Source organism: Carassius carassius, chromosome 10, assembly GCF_963082965.1.
Source record: "Carassius carassius chromosome 10, fCarCar2.1, whole genome shotgun sequence".
Taxonomy (NCBI): domain Eukaryota; kingdom Metazoa; phylum Chordata; class Actinopteri; order Cypriniformes; family Cyprinidae; genus Carassius; species Carassius carassius.
In genome coordinates, this window is record NC_081764.1 from 24321300 (window position 1) to 24340632 (window position 19333).

The following is a 19333-nucleotide window of genomic DNA, read 5'->3' on the forward strand; positions in this document are numbered from 1 at the left end:
TAGTAAGATAAATAAATAATAAATATAATTTGACTATATATATAAAATCCATCCTGCTGTCCATGTGAAACACTTCTGTTATTATTAATAATCTGTACTTATTTGTACTTTTTTTTTTTTTTTTTTGGGAAAGCATGTAAATAAACTTTATAGCTTCTGAATACTTAGTGTACAATATTAAACAAGACCTTTGAGCATTAGGAAATGTTTGCACTTTTTATGAAAGTTGTGTCTGTGAATAATTACACTAAATGATAACTCTCACCATCTTCTGATATTAATTCTCTCATGTTTCTTTCCTACAGTTTATCCACACTCTGGAGAGCCAGAGGACATTTTCGCCTAGAGATAGAGGATATGTGGCTTCTTTGCTCACTGTGGCTCTTCACAGTAAACTAGAGTACTTTACTGACATACTCAAAACACTGTTGAACGATCTGGTGGAACAGTATATCGCCAAGAACCCAAAACTCATGCTCCGGAGGTATGGATGTTGCAGTAGCTGACATTAGAAGTACCAATTTAATATTCATTATTCTCAAGTGTCTGTATGACTGAGGCTTTAATTGTCTTCTCAGAACAGAGACGGTAGTTGAAAAGCTCCTGACAAACTGGATATCCATCTGCCTCTATGCTTTCTTAAGGGTGTGTATAAAAATTGGTAGGATTGTTGTATGAAAAAAAATAAATAAATAAATAAAATTCAGTTCTGAAAAATGTGATTAGGTGGTTAACAGTATAAAACATTTGTCCAGGAATGTAATTACCCTCTTAAAACATGAGGATGTCTTAATTAAGACCGAAGAATAGTTTAACACAGAGGCCGTGTATGTGTGTTTTTGAGTAGATCACCCATGTTGTATTGTGTAAATGATTATATTTCTGCTTCCTGTGTTTAGCACTCAGCTGGTGAGCCTCTGTACATGCTCTTCAGAGCAATTAAACACCAAGTGGATAAAGGGCCTGTGGATGCAGTGACTGGCAAAGCCAAATACACCTTAAATGATAACCGTTTGCTGAGAGAGGATTTGGAATACCGCACTCTGGTTAGAATCTTTGAATCTCTTTATTATACAGTTTTAGTGCATTAGTCCAATTAGTTTCTGCCATAAAGCTTTTGTAAAAAATAAATAAATAAAAATGTTTTAATTGACTGAAACACTCCATCTTAGCTCACAGATTGTGTCCACGCTTACAAAATGTAAGTATCATAATGTTCAGTTACACTTTATTTTAAGGTGTGATTGTTAGTGTAAATATACCAATAGGTAATGATAAATATTAATTAAAAACATGTACTATAGACCTTAGTCAGGGTAGCGGCATATTTAATTTTGAACAGGAATGAAAACACGGTTGTGAGGGAGAGAAGCACAGTGTATTATATAGATTCTACTGTTGTTGAACAATTGTTCAGCTGATAAAATGTGTTTCAGGAACAAAAAAATAATAAATAGTAGACAAGAACTCCATAAAACAGTTTTGAAATTTATCATTTGGTAAAATTGTGTGATCTGGAATCTTTTGTACTGTTTGTGTCAATGTAAAGATCTGCGTTAAATTTAACATGCCATCTGACCTGACTACGGTGTATAGGGTTAGGATTAGAATTTGGTTTCGGGTTATTCGGTTGTAATCATGACTAGTTTAATTACTGTAGTAGGTACATGTAACACGTATACTAAAGTACACTGTAAATAAAGTGTTAACCAGTGTTTTTTTTTTTATATATATATATAATTGCATATACTGGTGAGCCAAACTCATAGGTGAAATTAATATTGTTAATCATCTTCTCACAAGGGCACGTGAAGGTCTAGGTAATTTCTATGGTAAATGAACAATCAGTTCATTCAGTCAATGTGTAGGTGGAGGAGAAATGGGCAGGAATAAAGATCTGAGTGAGATCTGGCAAGGGCCGAATTGTTGTGGAACAGCAAAGGTTGTGAGGTGCTCCTGAGCAGCATTTTTGAGAACTTGCCAACAGTGGTCTGAGGAGGTGCACACCACAAACTGGTGACAGTTTGATGGTAGAAGGTCCCTGTGTCAAACAATTTTAATGATGGTCCTGTGTAGAGACAGACTGGCCAGAGGTCCCTTGATGATGACCCTTGTATACACCCAAAAGCCAATAGAATGCGCACACAAACAACATAACTTGACCTTGGAGCAGTGTAAGAAAGTTTTCTTTTGCATCACATTTACTTTGGGATGTAATTGGACCAGGATACACTGCAGGAAGATGACAAAGCTGGTTGAGGGACTGTGATGCTCTGGGCAATGTTCATGTGGTGGCAATTTGAGACATGCAATCTACCTAAACCTCATTGCAGACCAGGTGCACTTTTCATAGCATTAGATTAGATTCAACTTTGTCACTGCACATGTAGGTACAAGGCAACCAAATGCAGTTAGCATCTAACCAGAAGTGCAATAAGCAGTAAGTACAGAATATACAAGGTCTATAATATGTACAATAACTATACTGATAAGTATTATGCACATAATTTACAGATTTTAAATACTATTAGCATGATATACAGATAGGTGTACTATGAACATACTATATAGATACATAGATTATGTAAAAGTGTATGTACACTATAGGCAGAACTATGAACATATGAACATAATTACACTATTGCAATAGACAGTAAAGTGCATAGAAAATATTTCAGTGTGCAAATGGATTATTCAGTGTTCCTGGATGAACAGACAGTAGTGCAAGTAATAACAAGTTACTGTTTTTTGCTTGTTAAATAAATAAATAAATCAGACAGATGTAGTATTGAAGAGGGGGAGGAGTCTGTGTGTGTGGAGTGGGGGGTGTTGAGGGGTGTCAGAGGGCAGAGTTCAGCAAGGAGACAGCTTTAATGAAAAAGCTGTTCCTGAATCTTGTGGTCTTTGTCCGGAGGCTCCTGAAGAGGTTAAACAGTCCATGGTCAGGATGAGAGGAGTCCTTGAGAATGCTGCGAGCTCGTCGTAGACAGCGTTTCCTCTGGATGTCCTCAAGAGCAGGAAGTGGTGTCCCTGTGATGCGTTGGGCAGTTTTCACCACCCTCTGCAGCGCCTTGCGGTCAGCCACTGAGCAGTTCCCATACCAGACTGTGATGCAACTGGTCATGATGCTCTCAATCGCACACCGGTAGAAGTTCAATTCCATAGCATTCCATGATGGCAGTGGCCTCTTTCAGCAGGATGGTAAATGGTAAATGGACTGCATTTATATAGCGCTTTCAACAGACCACATGGCCATCCAAAGCGCTTTACAATTTGCCTCACATTCACCCATTCACACACTCATTCATACACCGACTGCGGTGTCAGCCATTCAAGGTGCCATCCAGCTCGTCGGGAGCAGCTGGGGTTAGGTGTCTTGCTCAAGGACTTGGTCAGGTGGAGCCAGGGATTAAACCACCAACCTTCCGGTTTGTAGACAACCTACATGAACCACTGAGCCACTGCCACCCAGGATATTGCACCCTGCTACATTGCACACATTGTTCAGTGCACACATTGTTCAGGAGTGGTTTAAAGAAGTGTTATGAAGAGTTCAAGTGTTGTCCTGATCTCCACTTTGCACCTGCGGCTTGCGCTGGACCAAACCAGTCCAATTCTATGGTGGCTCAACCTCGCAACTTAAGGACATGAAGTATCTACTGCTAATGTCCCGTGCCAGATACCACAGGACACTCTTAAGGGTCTTGAACAGTACATGACTCGACAGGTCAGTGCTGTTTCAGCAGAACAAGGAGGGCCAACTTCATTTTAGACAGGTGGTTGTAATGTTTTGGCACATCAGTGTATTATCATTTGGAATTAATATTGTTCTCACAGTAAGTTTTATGGGTATAATTGAAGAATGATTGTAGAGTGGGTATAGAAAAGAATCACCCCCTTTAAAATAACCACATTTTGTTGCTTTGTAGCCTGAAATGAAGATGGACAGCATTTTTGTTTTATCTAGCTGCATTTCCTCAGTGTAACTTATAACATCCAAGTGAAAAATACTACACCAATATGTCAGAAAAAAACTGAATAGTTGGAAAAAGGATCCCTGTGGTGTCAGTATTCTGTTAAACCACCTTTTGCTTTAATTACAGTCTTTAGTCTGTACAAACTTTAGTCTTACAAATTTTGCACATCTAGACTTAATACTACGTCAGTGGGCAATATTTGCCCACTTTTCTTTACCATCAAACTCAAATTCAGTTTGATGGTCACCATTTTTGGACTGCAGTCTTCAAGTCATTCCTCAGATTTTTAATGGGGTTTATGTCTGGGCTCTGACTAGTCCATGCAATAACATTCACCGTTTCCTCCTTCAATCATTGTGTGTGCAGTTTTGCTGTGTGCTTTGGGTCATTGTCATGTTGGAAGGTAAACTTTCTGGCAGAAGGCAGCAGATTTTCCTCAAGAATCAGACAGTATTTTGCCCCATCCATTTTTCTTTCTATCCTGACAAGTGCTCCATAACAGGATATTATCACTTCCATGCTTTAATAGGGATGCACCGAATATTCACCCACCGAAAATTTTCGGCCGAAAATGGCCCAAAAGTGCATTTTCGGTTTTATCACCGAAACAACACGGCGGAAATGATCCAGGCCGCGCTGGATGCGGAGAACCCGCGTGGAGATGGAGAAGCACCAAGCGCAGGAGACAGATCAGAGCGCAGAAAAAAAGACTCGTCTCTGCACCAGAAGAGGCGCATGCACCCTCGTTGTCTGATATGTTCAGTGAAATTCTGCAAGAAAGTGCCTCAAATAATAATAATAATACGTTGGCTATTTTGTTCTTAGGCTACTAGATTTCTGCTTTGATTTGATAAAAATGTTTATTTATGCCCTGGCCCTTTTTAAATACACTCTCTCAAATATTTCTCAAATGTCAGGTAGATGACAAGCTCAACTGCTCAACAGCTAGATGGTTATCTGTCTGAAGTCCCCATCCCCAGAAGTGATAACCCTCTTGCCTATACTGGAGAAGTAATGCTCTTTCTAGTCCTACAGAGAACAATTTCAAATGCACTTCACCTAAATGCACTTTGTTTTTATGAGAGAACAGTTCATTTTAAAACCTTTCTGCAGGCCAGTAGGCCTGTTCATTATTATTTAATATTCACATGAGTGGGATACATTTTTAGTTTGAATTTTATTTTATACTGTGCATTGTTGCAATGTGCTTAATAAATATTTGCATAATTTGTAATTATGTATTTTTATGTTTTTTATAATTTATGTAATTGTAATTATCTTTGAAACTTTAATATTAATTTATGCAATTGCAATGTCTTCATTTTAGTAAAGTTAGTACACGGTCATAGCAATAAATGCAATGGTACTAATAATTGGCATAATTTCTTTCGGTGTTTCGGTTTTCGGCCTTGGTTTTCTCTTTCTCTTCGTTTTTGGTTTCGGCCAAGAATTTTCATTTCGGTGCATCCCTATGCTTTAATATAGTAAGAATGTTGTTATTTGGATGGTGAGCTGTTTTGGATTTCCACCAGACATATCTTTTGGTGTTGAGGCCAAATTATTCAATTTAGTCTATTGTGGCTTCAGAATCTTGTGTTTTTTTTTTGCTGGCAAAGTTTAGTCATGATGGGATGTGGCCTTTCTTGAGGAGTGTCCCTTTTTTTTTTGCAACTCTTCCATAAAAGCCAAATGTTTTATATTGTTGTCTCACGATCACTCAATGATCACTCTTTGTAATAAATCCTACAACTGCTTCAGAGTTGCTGTAGGCCTCTCGGGCACCTCTCTGAGCAGTTTCCTCCTGGCTCTTTCATCCAGTTTGGAGTAACATGCTGAATCAGGGAGGGTCTGTGTTGTACCAAATAACTTTCACGTCTTATTAATATACTTTACTGTGCTTCTAGACATTGATAAATCCTTTGAAATGTTTTTGTATCCATCTCCTGACTTCATCCCGGAGATTTTTGACAGTGCCTTTCCATCCATAGTTGATTCTTACTTATTGCTCAGCAAAAAAATTGCTGGTTTTATGGTGGAGGTGAAAGATGTGCAATGTAAATAGAACATGGTTCAGATCAGAAGCCATGGTCTTGAAGAGAAAATAGAAATATCAAATGGGATATTACAGATCAGTTTATAAGATTTATTAGAGAATCATAGGTGGATTTTTTTTTGTGTGCTTGTATAAAATGTAGATGATTAAAATGTGATTTTAGAATACTTAATTATTTCTCTTCTCTTTTTTTCACTTTAGACAATGAATGTGTTGATGCAGGGAATAGGTGTGAATGAGGCTCAGCCAGTTGCTGCCAAAGTTTTAGACTGTGACACTATAACCCAGGTGAAGGAGAAGATACTAGACCAGGTGTACAAGGGCACCTCATACTCTCATAGACCACATGCTGACTCTGTGGACCTGGGTGAGAACATTCATACATGTCTGCTCTCTCTTACTCATATCAGTGTCCTCTTATGTCATATTCATTCATTCTTACATTCTTTGTTTGTTTCTTTTCAAACTTTATATGTCTATGACTGTACATGTGGTTTTTATTGTTCCTTGGGGATTTCCAGAATGGCGGTCTGGAGTAGCAGGTCACCTAATCCTCTCAGATGAAGATCTAACATCTGTGGTTCAGGGCAACTGGAAACGCCTGAACACGCTCCAGCATTATAAGGTACAATGCAATCTTTAAATTACAGTGCTGTAAACCACTCAAGTCAAGTGCTTTACAAATAACAATGCTTTACAGATGCTTTTAGTGAGCAAGCCAATGGAAAAACTAAAGGTGCGGGCACATTTACAATTGCTCTGCTAACTTTTATGGGCAAAATCGAGTTATTTCAATAGAAATCAGTCAATTTAGGAATTTTGCATGAGGATTAAAATTTCCCAACACTTGTTTTTGCATTGGATTCAAGGAAATCAGCTTTGTTTTAAAGTGGAGGACCAAATAGGGACATACGGTGCCCGGGAAGTGCATGGTCGGTTCACTTAGTTTTGTTGTGGCCATGACATTATAACTCGTGGAAACATGATAATATGTTGTGGCCATGAGATATTTTTGTTGAGGTAACGACACCCTTATGGCTTTATTGGCATAATTGTCAGATAAATGGTAAATGAACGTGATGTGTTTTCATTTACAAATGAAACTACGTGAATGATTAATTCCTCAACTAAACACTTTAGTATTTATAATTATGGTCTATTAATTAGCCAGAAATAAAATGAAATATTCATGTTCATTAATATTCATGTTTAAATGTTAAATTTAATCTGCATTCCAGAAAAAAATTCCAGTCAGCATAATTAAGGCTTTATTTGCATGTCGAGCATTTACAGTAGGCTATTATTTACAAAAGTATTCAGAACGTTAAGTAAAAAGATCGAAATGAAGCAAAATAGGAATTTAAACAAATAAAACATAACCAATAATCTCTTATAAAGTCTTATAATAATAATATAAAAATATTACGGGGGAAAAAACGATCAGTTAATGGACTTCGAAGACTGTAGGATGGATAAAAATGTTTTCTTGTAGGCCTATTTTATATTATGCACTTTATATAACATTTATTCATGATAAACTTTATTTGAATGCTCGCTATTGCATGTAATAAAGTCCGGTATTATATGGTTATAATAATTTAATAATTAAATATTTTCTATAATAAATAATGTAATAATTTCATAATTCAAAATAAAAAAATAATGAATAAATATCTGATAATCCCAGGTTGCTATGGTCACGCAGGTTTGTTTACGCATTAAACTCGTGGCCACGAGAAAAATATGTCCTTCCTTCAACATAAGAAATCATGGCCACAAGAAATGGATGTCGTTCCCTCAGCATAAGAAGTCGTGGCCACGACATAAGGATGTCGTTACCTCGAGTTAACATGACATTCCCACGAATTAATGTCTCATGGCCATGACATATTATCACATTCCCACAAGTTATTTCATGGCCACGACAGAACTAAGTGAACCGACCACATCATCTCCCAGGCACCGTAGGGACTATCCTCATTTGACTGGTTCATATTTAAACTAATGTCACATGCCAAATATTCCTTAGTTACATGAACTAAAATATAGTTAATACTTTTAACTTCTATTCTTCATATATTTTTGTGATTACAGGTTCCAGATGGAGCAACTGTAGCTTTGGTGCTTCGCAATAGCAAACATATTCACCATGATACCCATGATTACATTGCAGGGGAGAGTGAGTACAGTATAGCACACATGACTCTGCAAAATGTTCATGTTCACAGACACCATGTTCATGTGCAACACACAGGGCTGATTTTCATGATTGTTTAGACAGTATTGTATAAAAAAAATTAAATTAAAAGGGTACTGACTATAAACTGTAAAAAACAATGCATCTCCTCTTCCTTCCACTGTAGAAAAGTGAAGCCAAATGTCCCTGGATAGCTGCTGCTATCTTTCACAGATGGTGTCATTTGAAGCCTGAGCAATCAAGGTTCTGCCTATACTAGATCACAACTTCAATCACAAGAACACCCTCTTGAACTTTATGCAGCCTTGCTTCTCCAATTTGATTTAAATGTGCTTCAGTCTCCTCCTGAAGCCCCCAAAAGAAGCATCAGATAACTAATTAAATCTTTAAAACTAACAATTGATCTTACATAGGCATGATAAGAACTATATTAATATGACGGCAACCATCTTTGGGCCTTTTTAAAAAATTTTAAAGCTTGGCTCACCTTTTATTTGTTTACATGGAGAGGGCAGGGTTTATGACTTATACTGCAGCCAGACATCAGGACATGATCTAAATGTTTTTTTTTGGCTTCACTTTTCTTGACATGTATATTGTACAGCATTGTGTGTATACATATATATGTGTGTGTGTATAAAAATATATATGTAACTGTAACAGGCAGCTCAACAAAAAAGAAACTGTGTGTAAAATGTTTCATTAAACATTGTAGACTACATTTTGGTAACTAACATTATCATTCTGTGTTCTCTGTTCAACACTTGAATATATTGCTTTAATTTATTGTCTTTCATTCTCTCCCCACAGAGACGCCCATGCTAGAGGATGCAGATGAGGAAGGAGTGAGACTGTGGCATCTAGTGAAGGCCAGTGAGGAGCCAGAGTTACCCAAACACAGACGAGGCAGTTTAAAAGAACGAGAAAGAGCCAAGACAATACCAGAGATCTATCTCACACGGCTCCTGTCAATGAAGGTATCTTAAACATGCGTTCACCCAGCCTAAAGATACAGACAAAAGCTTGAAGGAGAAGCCAAACACTTACCAGTTATGTACAACTCTGTCTAGTATACAAAGCTGAACATACGCACACCTGTTTACTTGCTGTGTCTTTGTCTTTGTGTAGGGTACACTGCAGAAGTTTGTGGATGATCTGTTCACAGTTATTCTAAGCACTAGTCAACCGGTTCCTCTGGCAATCAAATATTTCTTTGACTTGCTTGATGATCAGGCAGTGCGCCATGGCATTTCAGACTCTGAAACTATTCACATCTGGAAAACGAACAGGTACTAATTAACTTAGTGACCAATTTAACCATAAAAAAAGCTAAATCCGGGAATTGTTTTTTTTTTCTTCACACTGGAAAATGTATGTCAACAAAAATAACTGTCATTCATTTTCATTTTTCTTTGGCTATCCTTTTTATATTAACCTGTGATCTGTGATAAAGGGTCAGTACTCCCTAAAGTTTTTTTAATAAATTCTGTCGTTTACCTGCAAACTAAGACTGTTGTTCATTTTCCTGGGTAAAATACATTTTAGTTGTATAGACTTTGAATGGATGGACCAAAGTGTTAAGAGAATATTATTTTTATTTGTGTCCCAAAGATGAACAAAAGTTTCCTTTTTTGGTGAACTATACCTTTACCTAAGTATTTAATGGAGCTACTCGGTGATAGTCTCATAAATGAATGGATTAGAATTAGATATAGAAAGCCTTAACTGGATTAAAACAATTAAGTATCCACCTACGAGTGAAGTAATAGTTTAAAGTTTTCTTGATGATCTGATTTGGTTGTCTTTTGGTTTTAGTTTGCCTCTGCGGTTCTGGATCAACATTGTAAAGAACCCTCAGTTCATCTTCGATGTGCAGGTGTCAGATAATGTTGACGCGGTTCTGTCAGTCATTGCTCAAACATTCATGGACTCCTGCACTACCACAGAGCATAAACTTGGAAGGGTAAGAGACAAACAGAAAGGAACAGGAAGCCAGTAGAGTGGAATATAGACATCGCTGAAGATTGAAAAACTGATACATTTCTTTTTATTCATGTTTATCTAGGATTCACCTATTAATAAGTTGCTGTATGCCAGAGATATCCCTCGCTATAAACAGATGGTTGAACGGTAAAAATACCTGGGACTACTTTACCACTGTATATATACTATATTAGAAAGTCATCTTGTTCTGAATATCACTGTTTTTCTTAAATAGATATTATGCAGACATCAAGCAGACCATCTCTGCCAGCGATCAGGATATGAACTCCGCTCTTGCTGAGCTCTCCAGGGTATGTCTGTTTACTTCCTTTCAGTTGTAAAATTTGAAAAAGTCATATTGACTGTATTTGAATTTGTAATGGGTTAGAGATGGGGGGTTAGTTACAGTGTTTTGTAGCACTGTAGTAGTTTTGTTGTTTTTAAGATTTACACTCTCCACATTTGTTTTGACTGTCAGAATTACTCTGGAGAATTAAATTATCTGGTGGCCCTGCATGAGCTCTATAAGTACATCAACAAATACTACGACCAGGTGAGTCATGACTGGCTAAGATATATTTTATTAGCTCTTAGGCTAAGATTTCAATTTGTTAGCATCAGTTAACTACTATAAGCTAACAATAACTAACAATGTACGGTAACACTTTAGTATAGGGTCCAGTTCACACTAATAAGTAGTTGCTTATTAGCATGTCTATTATTAACATATTGGCTGTTTATTAGTGCTTATAAAGGACATATAATGCATGACATCCATAATCCTACCCAATAACCTAAACTTAACAACTACCTTATAAACTATTAATAAGCAGCAAATGAGTTAATTGAGGCAAAAGTCATAGTTAATGGTTAGTTAATAGTGAGAATTGGACCCTAAAATAAAGTGTGATCCAATGTACTTCTACAGCATTAATCTTAATGTTTATATTGGGTCACACTTTAGATTGCGGATTCACACTACGGACAGCTATTAACTATGACTATTGCCCCAATAAACTCTTAATTTGCTGCTTATAATTGTTAGTTGTTAATTTTAAGTAGGATTAGAGGATCTAAAATATGGTCATCTAGAGTAAAGCATTAATATGTGTAATATTAGTACTTTGTAAGAACTAATAAACAGCCAATATGCGAGTAATATGCATGCAAATAAGTAACTAGTTAATAGTAAGAATCGGTCCCTAAACTAAAGTATTACCGAATGCTGAAAAAAATATACACTACTGTTCACAGGTTTGGGGTCAGTAAACTTTTCGATAACACTTTCTATGAAGCCCGTATTTATAATACATTATAAGGGTATTCTTAAGGCACTATAATGAATGCAGAATGCATTATAAAAAACGTATAATATGTTATATCAATTCATTCATAATCATAACAGTTATAATACATCATAATACATACATATTTGTGGTTATAAGTTTAAGAGTATGATTATTTATAACACACAATGAACACCATATTAAATCGACTTCATTTACAGTATAATGGACTGTACCATATCTTGACATTGTTTATTTAAGATCTGCACATTATCTTACTACAGCTTGTGAGTGGTTAGATGTTGAGTGTTATTTGAGTGTTTCTGTGAAGCTAATGTTAATTAATTGATGTGAGCTTAAAGGGTTAGTTCACCCAATAATCAAAATTATGTAATTAATAACTCACCCTCATGTCGTTCCAAACCCGTGAGACCTCCGTTTATCTTTGGAACACAGTTTAAGATATTTTAGATTTAGTCCGAGAGCTCTCAGTCCCTCCATTGAAAATGTATGTACGATATACTGTCCATGTCCAGAGAGGTAATAAAAACATCTTCAAAGTAGTCCATGTGACATCAGAGGGTCAGTTAGAATTTTGTGAAGCATCGAAAAAACATTTTGGTCCAAACATAGCTTTATTTAGCATTATCTTCTCTTCCATGTCTGTTGTGAGAGAGTTCAAAACAAAGCAGTGTAGGGATATCCAGTTCGCGAACGAATCATTCGATGTAACCGGATCTTTTTGAACCAGTTCACCAAATTGAACTGAATCGTTTTAAACTGTTCGTGTCTCCAAAATGTATTAATCCACAAATGACTTAAGCTGTAAACTTTTTTCATGTGGCTGACACTCCCTCTGAATTCAAACAAACCAATATCCCGGAGTAATTCATTTACTCAAACAGTACACTGACTGAACTGCTGTGAAGAGAGAATTGAAGCGGTTTCATCGGTTTTCGGATAACCAGTAGTTCGGATAACCAGTAGTAACCAGTAGTTCTTTCGGACAGTTCGATTCAATAAACCGGTTGAAGAAAACGGTTCACCAGTTCTTTTACGCTCGACGTAATGGCGTCATTGGCGATGATTGCCCTTGATTTAAGCCTTCGGTTTACCCGTGCTCATAAAATTAGCACAGAATCAGTTCAGAATCAATCACCAAAAGAATCAGTTCAGTTCAGACGCTCTGTGTGTCAGTCTGCTTCACGCTGAATCACACATGCGCAGTATCATCAGTTCATCGGTTCTCGAATCAGACGAGTCTGACAGAAACGGTTCTTGACTCGAGAACGAGTCAATCTTTTGTTCGTTATCTGGTTCGGCTCGGTGAAAAGGGTTCATCTTCAGTTCTCTCTTCACAGCAGTTCAGTCAGTGTACTGTTTGAGTAAATTAATTACTCCAGGATATTGGTTTGTTTTAGCTCAGAGGGAGTGTCAGCCACATTAAAAAGGTTAACAGCTTAAGTCATTTGTGGATTAATGCGTATTGGAGACGTGAACAGTTTAAAACGATTCAGTTCGATTTGGTGAACTGGTTCAAAAAGATCCGGTTACATCCAATGATTTGTTCGCGAACTGGATACCACAAACTGCTGTGTTTTGATCTCCTTCAAAACAGACACGGAAGAGAAGACAATGCTGAATAAATTCGTAGTTTTTGCTATTTTTTGGACCAAAATGTATTTTTGATGCTTCAAAAAATTCTAACTGACCCTCTGATGTCACATGGACTACTTTGAAGATGTTTTTCTTACCTTTCTGGACATGGACAGTATACAGTGCACACAGTTTCAATGGAGGGACTGAGAGCTCTCGGACTAAATCTAAAATATCTTAAACTGTGTTCCAAAGATAAATGGAGGTCTCACGGGTTTGGAACGACATGAAGGTGAGTTATTAAGTACATCATTTTGATTATTGGGTGAACTAACCCTTTAATACCCCAACTGAAAAAAATGCTATGTTTTAAGTTTACATTTTATTTTGATGGTCCCCTTAATCAATCGACTATAAGCAACTTTGCAACTACATGCCAACTAACTCTCCATTAGAGTATTAATATGCTCAAGAATGGTAGAATCTAGTATGGTAGAATAAGCTGACGTACTTGCAAAGACACTTATAGTCAGTTTATCTGTTGGTTGACCATCAAAATAAATATATTTGAATATATTTACAGTAGCACACATTTGAAGTGACATTCGATAAATTTGAAGTGACATTCAGCCAAGTATGGTGACCCATACTCAGAATTTGTGCTCTGCATTTAACCCATCTAAAGTGCACACACACAGAGCAGTGAACACACACACACACACACTGTGAGCACACACCCGGAGCAGTGGGCAGCCATTTATGCTGCGGCGCCCGGGGAGCAGTTGGGGGTTCGATGCCTTGCTCAAGGGCACCTAAGTCGTGGTATTGAAGGAGTCGTGGTATTGAAGGTCTGTACATACTAATACATACTAATACACATACTAATACTCCAATGATTGCTAGTTGATATGTACTTGCAGAGTTACTTATCAACAGCTGTCTAAAGGGGAACCATCAAATTAATCAAACTAATATTACAATACAAATAGTTCAAAGCAAATATGTCATATTACACATTCATCTGATCTTATGGCTGTTTGACAGAGAATTTTTATTATTATTATTATTACTACTTATATGTGGTCTTTGATCACTTTCAGTAAAGTATCATCAGAAAAATGGCAAGATATGAGACTTAACTATGAGAAATATAATCCATTGTAAAAGTGGATGCAAGGTGTTCATTGTGTTATAAATCATCATACTCTTAAAAGCTATAACCACAAATAAGTAAATATTATAATACGTATACTAAAAGTTTTTTTATGAATATGAGCTGATACAACTTATTATAAGGTTTTTTTATAATGCATTCTGCATTCATTATAATGCCTTAAGAATACCCTTATAATCTATTATAAATTAGGGGCTTCATAGAAAATGTTACCAAATGATACACAAAAAAATATTAAGCAGCAATGTTTCCAACCTTAATATAATAATTATAAATATAATTATATAATATACAAATTTAAATAATAAAAAATGAAACCTAAATAGTAACATTTTAAATGTATAAAAATATGATAAAATGTTAAATAATATTCCACAATGTTACTGTTTAAGTGTATTTTTTATCAAATAATTCTTAAACTTAGACAGTCTAGAAATTGTTTTCTGCTGCCTCTAAAATTGTGCACACACACACACACACATATATATATATATATATATATATATATATATATATATATACAGTACAGACCAAAAGTTTGGAACCATTACTATTTTGAAAGAAGTTTCTTCTGTTCATCAAGCCTGCATTTATTTGATCAAAAATACAAAAAAACTGTAATATTGTGAAATATTATTACAACTTAAAATAATAGTTTTCTATTTGAATATACTTTAAAAAATAATTTATTCCTGTGATGCAAAGCTGAATTTTCAGCATCATTACTCCAGCCTTCAGTGTCACATGTAACATCCAGTCTATCACATGATCATTTAGAAATCATTCTATAATATTCTGATTTATTATGAGTGTTGGAAACAGTTCTGCTGTCTAATATATTTGATGAATAAAAGGTTAAAAAGAACTACATTTATTAAAAAAAAAAAACATTTCTAATAACATATATATTCTAATAATATATTTTCTTTACTATCACTTTTTATCAATTTAACACATCCTTGCTGAATAAAAGTATTGATTTTATAAGAAAAAAAGAAAGAAAGAAAATTACTGACCCCAAATTACTGACCAGTAGTGTATATTGTTATTACAAAATATTTATATTTTAAAAACATAGCTGCTTTTTTTTTTTTTTTTTTTTACTTTTTATTCATCAAAGTATCCTAAAAAAGTATCACATGTTCTGAAAAAATATTAAGCAGCAGAACTGTTTCCAACTTTGATAATGAATCATCATATTAGAATGATTTCTAAAGGATCATGTGATAATGATCCTAAAAATTCAGCTTTGCATCACAGAAATAAATGATAATTTAAAGTATAATAAATTTAAAAACAATTATTTTAAATTGTAATAATATATCACAATATTACAGTTTTTTGTATTTTTGATCAAATAAATGCAGGCTTGATGAGCAGAAGAAACTTCTTTCAAAAACATTAAAAATAGTAATGTTTCCAAACTTTTGGTCTGTACTGTATATATATTATGCTCTAATTTTATTCCTATATGTGTGTGTTTGTTAGATTATCACTGCCTTAGAGGAAGACACCACCGCTCAGAAGATGCAGCTTGGCTACCGGCTTCAACAGGTTGCTGCAGCTGTAGAAAATAAAGTGACAGACTTGTGACCATGGACAAAGTAAAAAGTGACCATGGACTGAAAGAAATAAGTGTGAAGACACTGATTGGTGGCTATATGAACACATGGTACAGGTATTTAGGTACAGTATCAATTGCAGTGCTACCATGTGCAGCAAGAATACACAAAGATCCTGTTCTTTTTAGCTGTATTTAATTGGACTACTAACAAAGATAAATTAAGACCCACAGTGATTTGTGACGTTTTGGGTTAGAAGTGTGTAGCCTTTCACTTGAATTTTATTTTAATATTTTTTAAATGTTTTGAATATGGTTATTCCCATTTCAGTCCTTTTCATTTTTAAAAGCCCGGAAGCCTTGTTGAGTTCATGAATACTATATTATCACAGTGGAGGGATTTATTTCTGCATGATTATCATGAAGATCACATATACATACTCACACTCCTGCTTGGTCATGGCCTCACAACAGAACACCTTTACCTACCTCCTCGCTTTGTGTCTACCAGTGTGTTTGTATCCAAATTTTTGTTCACTGGTGGTAACATTTGAATGTGATTCAGCATTTGCAAAGTTGTTAAAACATGCCACGACTAACACACTGAAGTAAAATGTTATAGAACATTTTCAGCTCATTAGAATATTGTAAATTGTCCTAATGATCAGTAAGTGTCACTGGAAAGTACAATATAAAAAAAGTCTATTTTGTTAACTTGTATAAATCTTGACTGGTAAGACCAATTCTAGCGACTTGTTACATATAGTGTCATTGTTTCAACTAGTCAGGTCAAATAATGTTTAGCCAATGTTTTGTTTCTTTCTTTTTGGATTAATTTTAATCTGCTAATGTCTTTTTAAGCCTTTTTTTTATTTCAGGGGCCAACATAGGATTGAATTAATTAATCATCTCTTACTACATCCTCCAACATTTCATCAGTATGGAATTTTAAAGACTGACACTTTTATGTAGGTACATTTAAAGAATAGAAATCTTTAGCCTTCATGTGAGAAAATATGATCTGTATTGTATGTAAAGTTGTGCTTAAATATATTAGTGCTGGTCCACTGTAAAGGTAAATAGACCACTCACTTGCAGTTCATTTCTTTTGCTCAAAGACTGTTCTCAAACACTGAATCATAAATGTGACGTAAATAGAAATTGTCCGAGAAAAGATGTGACTGTGTCATATTTACTAATATTTTTAGTGTAGAATATTGTAAATAATGACCGAATTGTTACGTAGCTTCTTAGGAAGTTCACAAAGAGTAAATTATTATAAAACTTATAAACTGCCTGGTCTTTAAAAGAGAGGTTTAACAATCAGCTTACAAGCTTAATGTTAAGCTGTTCTATAGGTTTTTGGTTCTGAATGTATGCGAATTATGGGAATACAAATGAAAGATTACTTGATACAATGTCTTTTCCATAACATCACGTGAAAACTATAGTGATTGTCTTGGGGTTTAATGTGAACTTGATGGTATCGGTTTAATAATTAGGATAAATAAAGTTTACATTTGGAGAGCTCTGCCAGTCGCTGTTCTTCTTGGTTCTTAAAACTCAGGTATTAATAATGTCTATTAGGACTAGTTATGCTGGAACTCTTAGCCTTACATAATTCCCCGTATTGTCTTTTGATTAAGTGATTACCTTTTGTGAATGACTGTATGACTGCCTACACTGTATGAAAGTATTTTCTGTGTATTGAAAGTATTTTCATGATTATGCGGTTGTTTTTAAGAAGGGCAAAAGCAAAGAAGGGTAAGTCAGGGTTTAAAAGAAAAGAAATGGTCTAAAATGGTGTGAATAGAAAGGTGTGAGTATAAAATAATCTGGGGTATCGGTAAGGTTGGGCATCGTTTGAATTTTTAATGATTCCAATTCTTGTCAATCCCAAATTTCGATTCCAATAAGGGAAAAAAAAAATCTATAATAATAATTAATAAATAAAAATATTCATTCACATTTATTCTAAATCTAATTGCTAAATATTTAATTGTTAGCTGAATACGAATGAAAATCAACAGGCTATACATGGATGTGTGTGCAGCAGAGAAAACAGCACAGTCTTCTTGACTTGAATGGTTAAAAATCACATTGAAAGTGTAGTTTGGTATAATAACAAAGGTGGACTCCTGGCACATTTTTGGTAGGAAATTATTGTATTTTATTTTATTTTCACATTTTAACCTATACCTAGGCTTGGGAATCCAAAATCTATTCCAATTCTGGAATACGTTGCTGAAGGTCAGGAATCGTCTAGTTGTTATAAAATTAAAATTTAGATTCCTCTAATCAATTCCTTTATGCGCATTTTAATATGATTCTAAACCATTCAAGCACAAGAAGACTTGTGCACTGTTTTTTGTACTGCACACATAGGGGCATAGCCATCATTTCAGAAATGAGGGGGACAGAAATGTAAAAAAAAAAATTTTTATTGACAGACTTCTTATGTACTTTAAATGAATAATAAATAAAATACACTGTTGGCTGATAACCAATAATTTGTATTCTATAATATTTTTTTTCCCTGTATTTTCCTAATGACAATTTTAGAATTGGTTTATACAAACACATAAGGCGGCAGAATACTGTATTAAAGGATACATAACTTACACAGTTTCACCTAATCTCATGTTAATCTTGAGTACCTATAGAGTAGTACTGCATCCTTCATATCTACAAAAAGTCTAGTTTTATCATATTTCTAAAAGAAAAATACAGCTTTCCGATTCTCTCCGGAAAAAGCCGAGCTCCTGGAGGTGTGCCGTGGGCGGAGCTATAATACTTATGTTTCGTGTTGTTTCCATTAACATATATTCACTTATGTGCTGATTTCCAACAAAAGATGCAGTTGTACTTACATGAATGATGTCTTTTATCACAGGGATGGCTCCATGCTTTAATAGCCAACGATGTGCAAATCCAGTACCGACCTCGGCCTTGTTTATAAAACATTCGTCACTAAAATGACCAGAACACACAAACGCACTTGCTACATTCTGTTGCTGCCCCGGAAAAACAAACTGCATCCACTGTTCATTTAACGCTGGGTTGTTTGGGAAGCTGAACATGGTAAACTTTCCCTCACATTCAAAAACACACTTATTTGGAGGCATTCTCGAAAAAAAAATCCTATGCCGCGCATCCCACGATTTCCTGATGAAGCGTGTTGATGTACGCGGTCTCGCTCTCCTCTGGTCTGGTCTGGGAGAGAAATGCTCATATAAGGAGTTCCACAATCGTCTACGTCATTAAATCCACGATTGAAAAAAACAGCCGAAACTTGTACCAACCCGGAAGTAGGATTTTCGGCACAGAAATTCTCAGTCATTCTTCCAAATTATTTTGGCCATGTTTAGCATGAGAATCCATCTCTTTAACACTGTGAACAACTCTGAATACATGAAACACCATTGTACCCCCCCTTTAAATGTTATGTCAGTTAGCACTGCATTATTCATATACTATATTTATTACCTAGAAATTACCTGATATTA

General features: G+C 35.3%; 1 protein-coding gene across 1 annotated transcript in view; it reads left to right on the top strand.

Moving 5' to 3' along the window:
• The window catches only part of plxnb1b (plexin b1b), a 69074-nt gene extending 51720 nt beyond the window's left edge, over positions 1-17354 (top strand). Inside the window, exons 26-38 of the mRNA XM_059560571.1 lie at positions 306-484; positions 579-645; positions 900-1046; positions 6232-6397; positions 6552-6655; positions 8125-8209; positions 9038-9204; positions 9356-9516; positions 10043-10190; positions 10293-10357; positions 10446-10521; positions 10689-10763; positions 15755-17354. Coding sequence (XP_059416554.1) covers positions 306-484; positions 579-645; positions 900-1046; positions 6232-6397; positions 6552-6655; positions 8125-8209; positions 9038-9204; positions 9356-9516; positions 10043-10190; positions 10293-10357; positions 10446-10521; positions 10689-10763; positions 15755-15859 — 1545 coding nt within the window. The 3' untranslated portion in view covers positions 15860-17354. The remainder of the gene's footprint in view (positions 1-305; positions 485-578; positions 646-899; positions 1047-6231; positions 6398-6551; positions 6656-8124; positions 8210-9037; positions 9205-9355; positions 9517-10042; positions 10191-10292; positions 10358-10445; positions 10522-10688; positions 10764-15754) is intronic.
• Positions 17355-19333: the final 1979 nt, after the last annotated feature.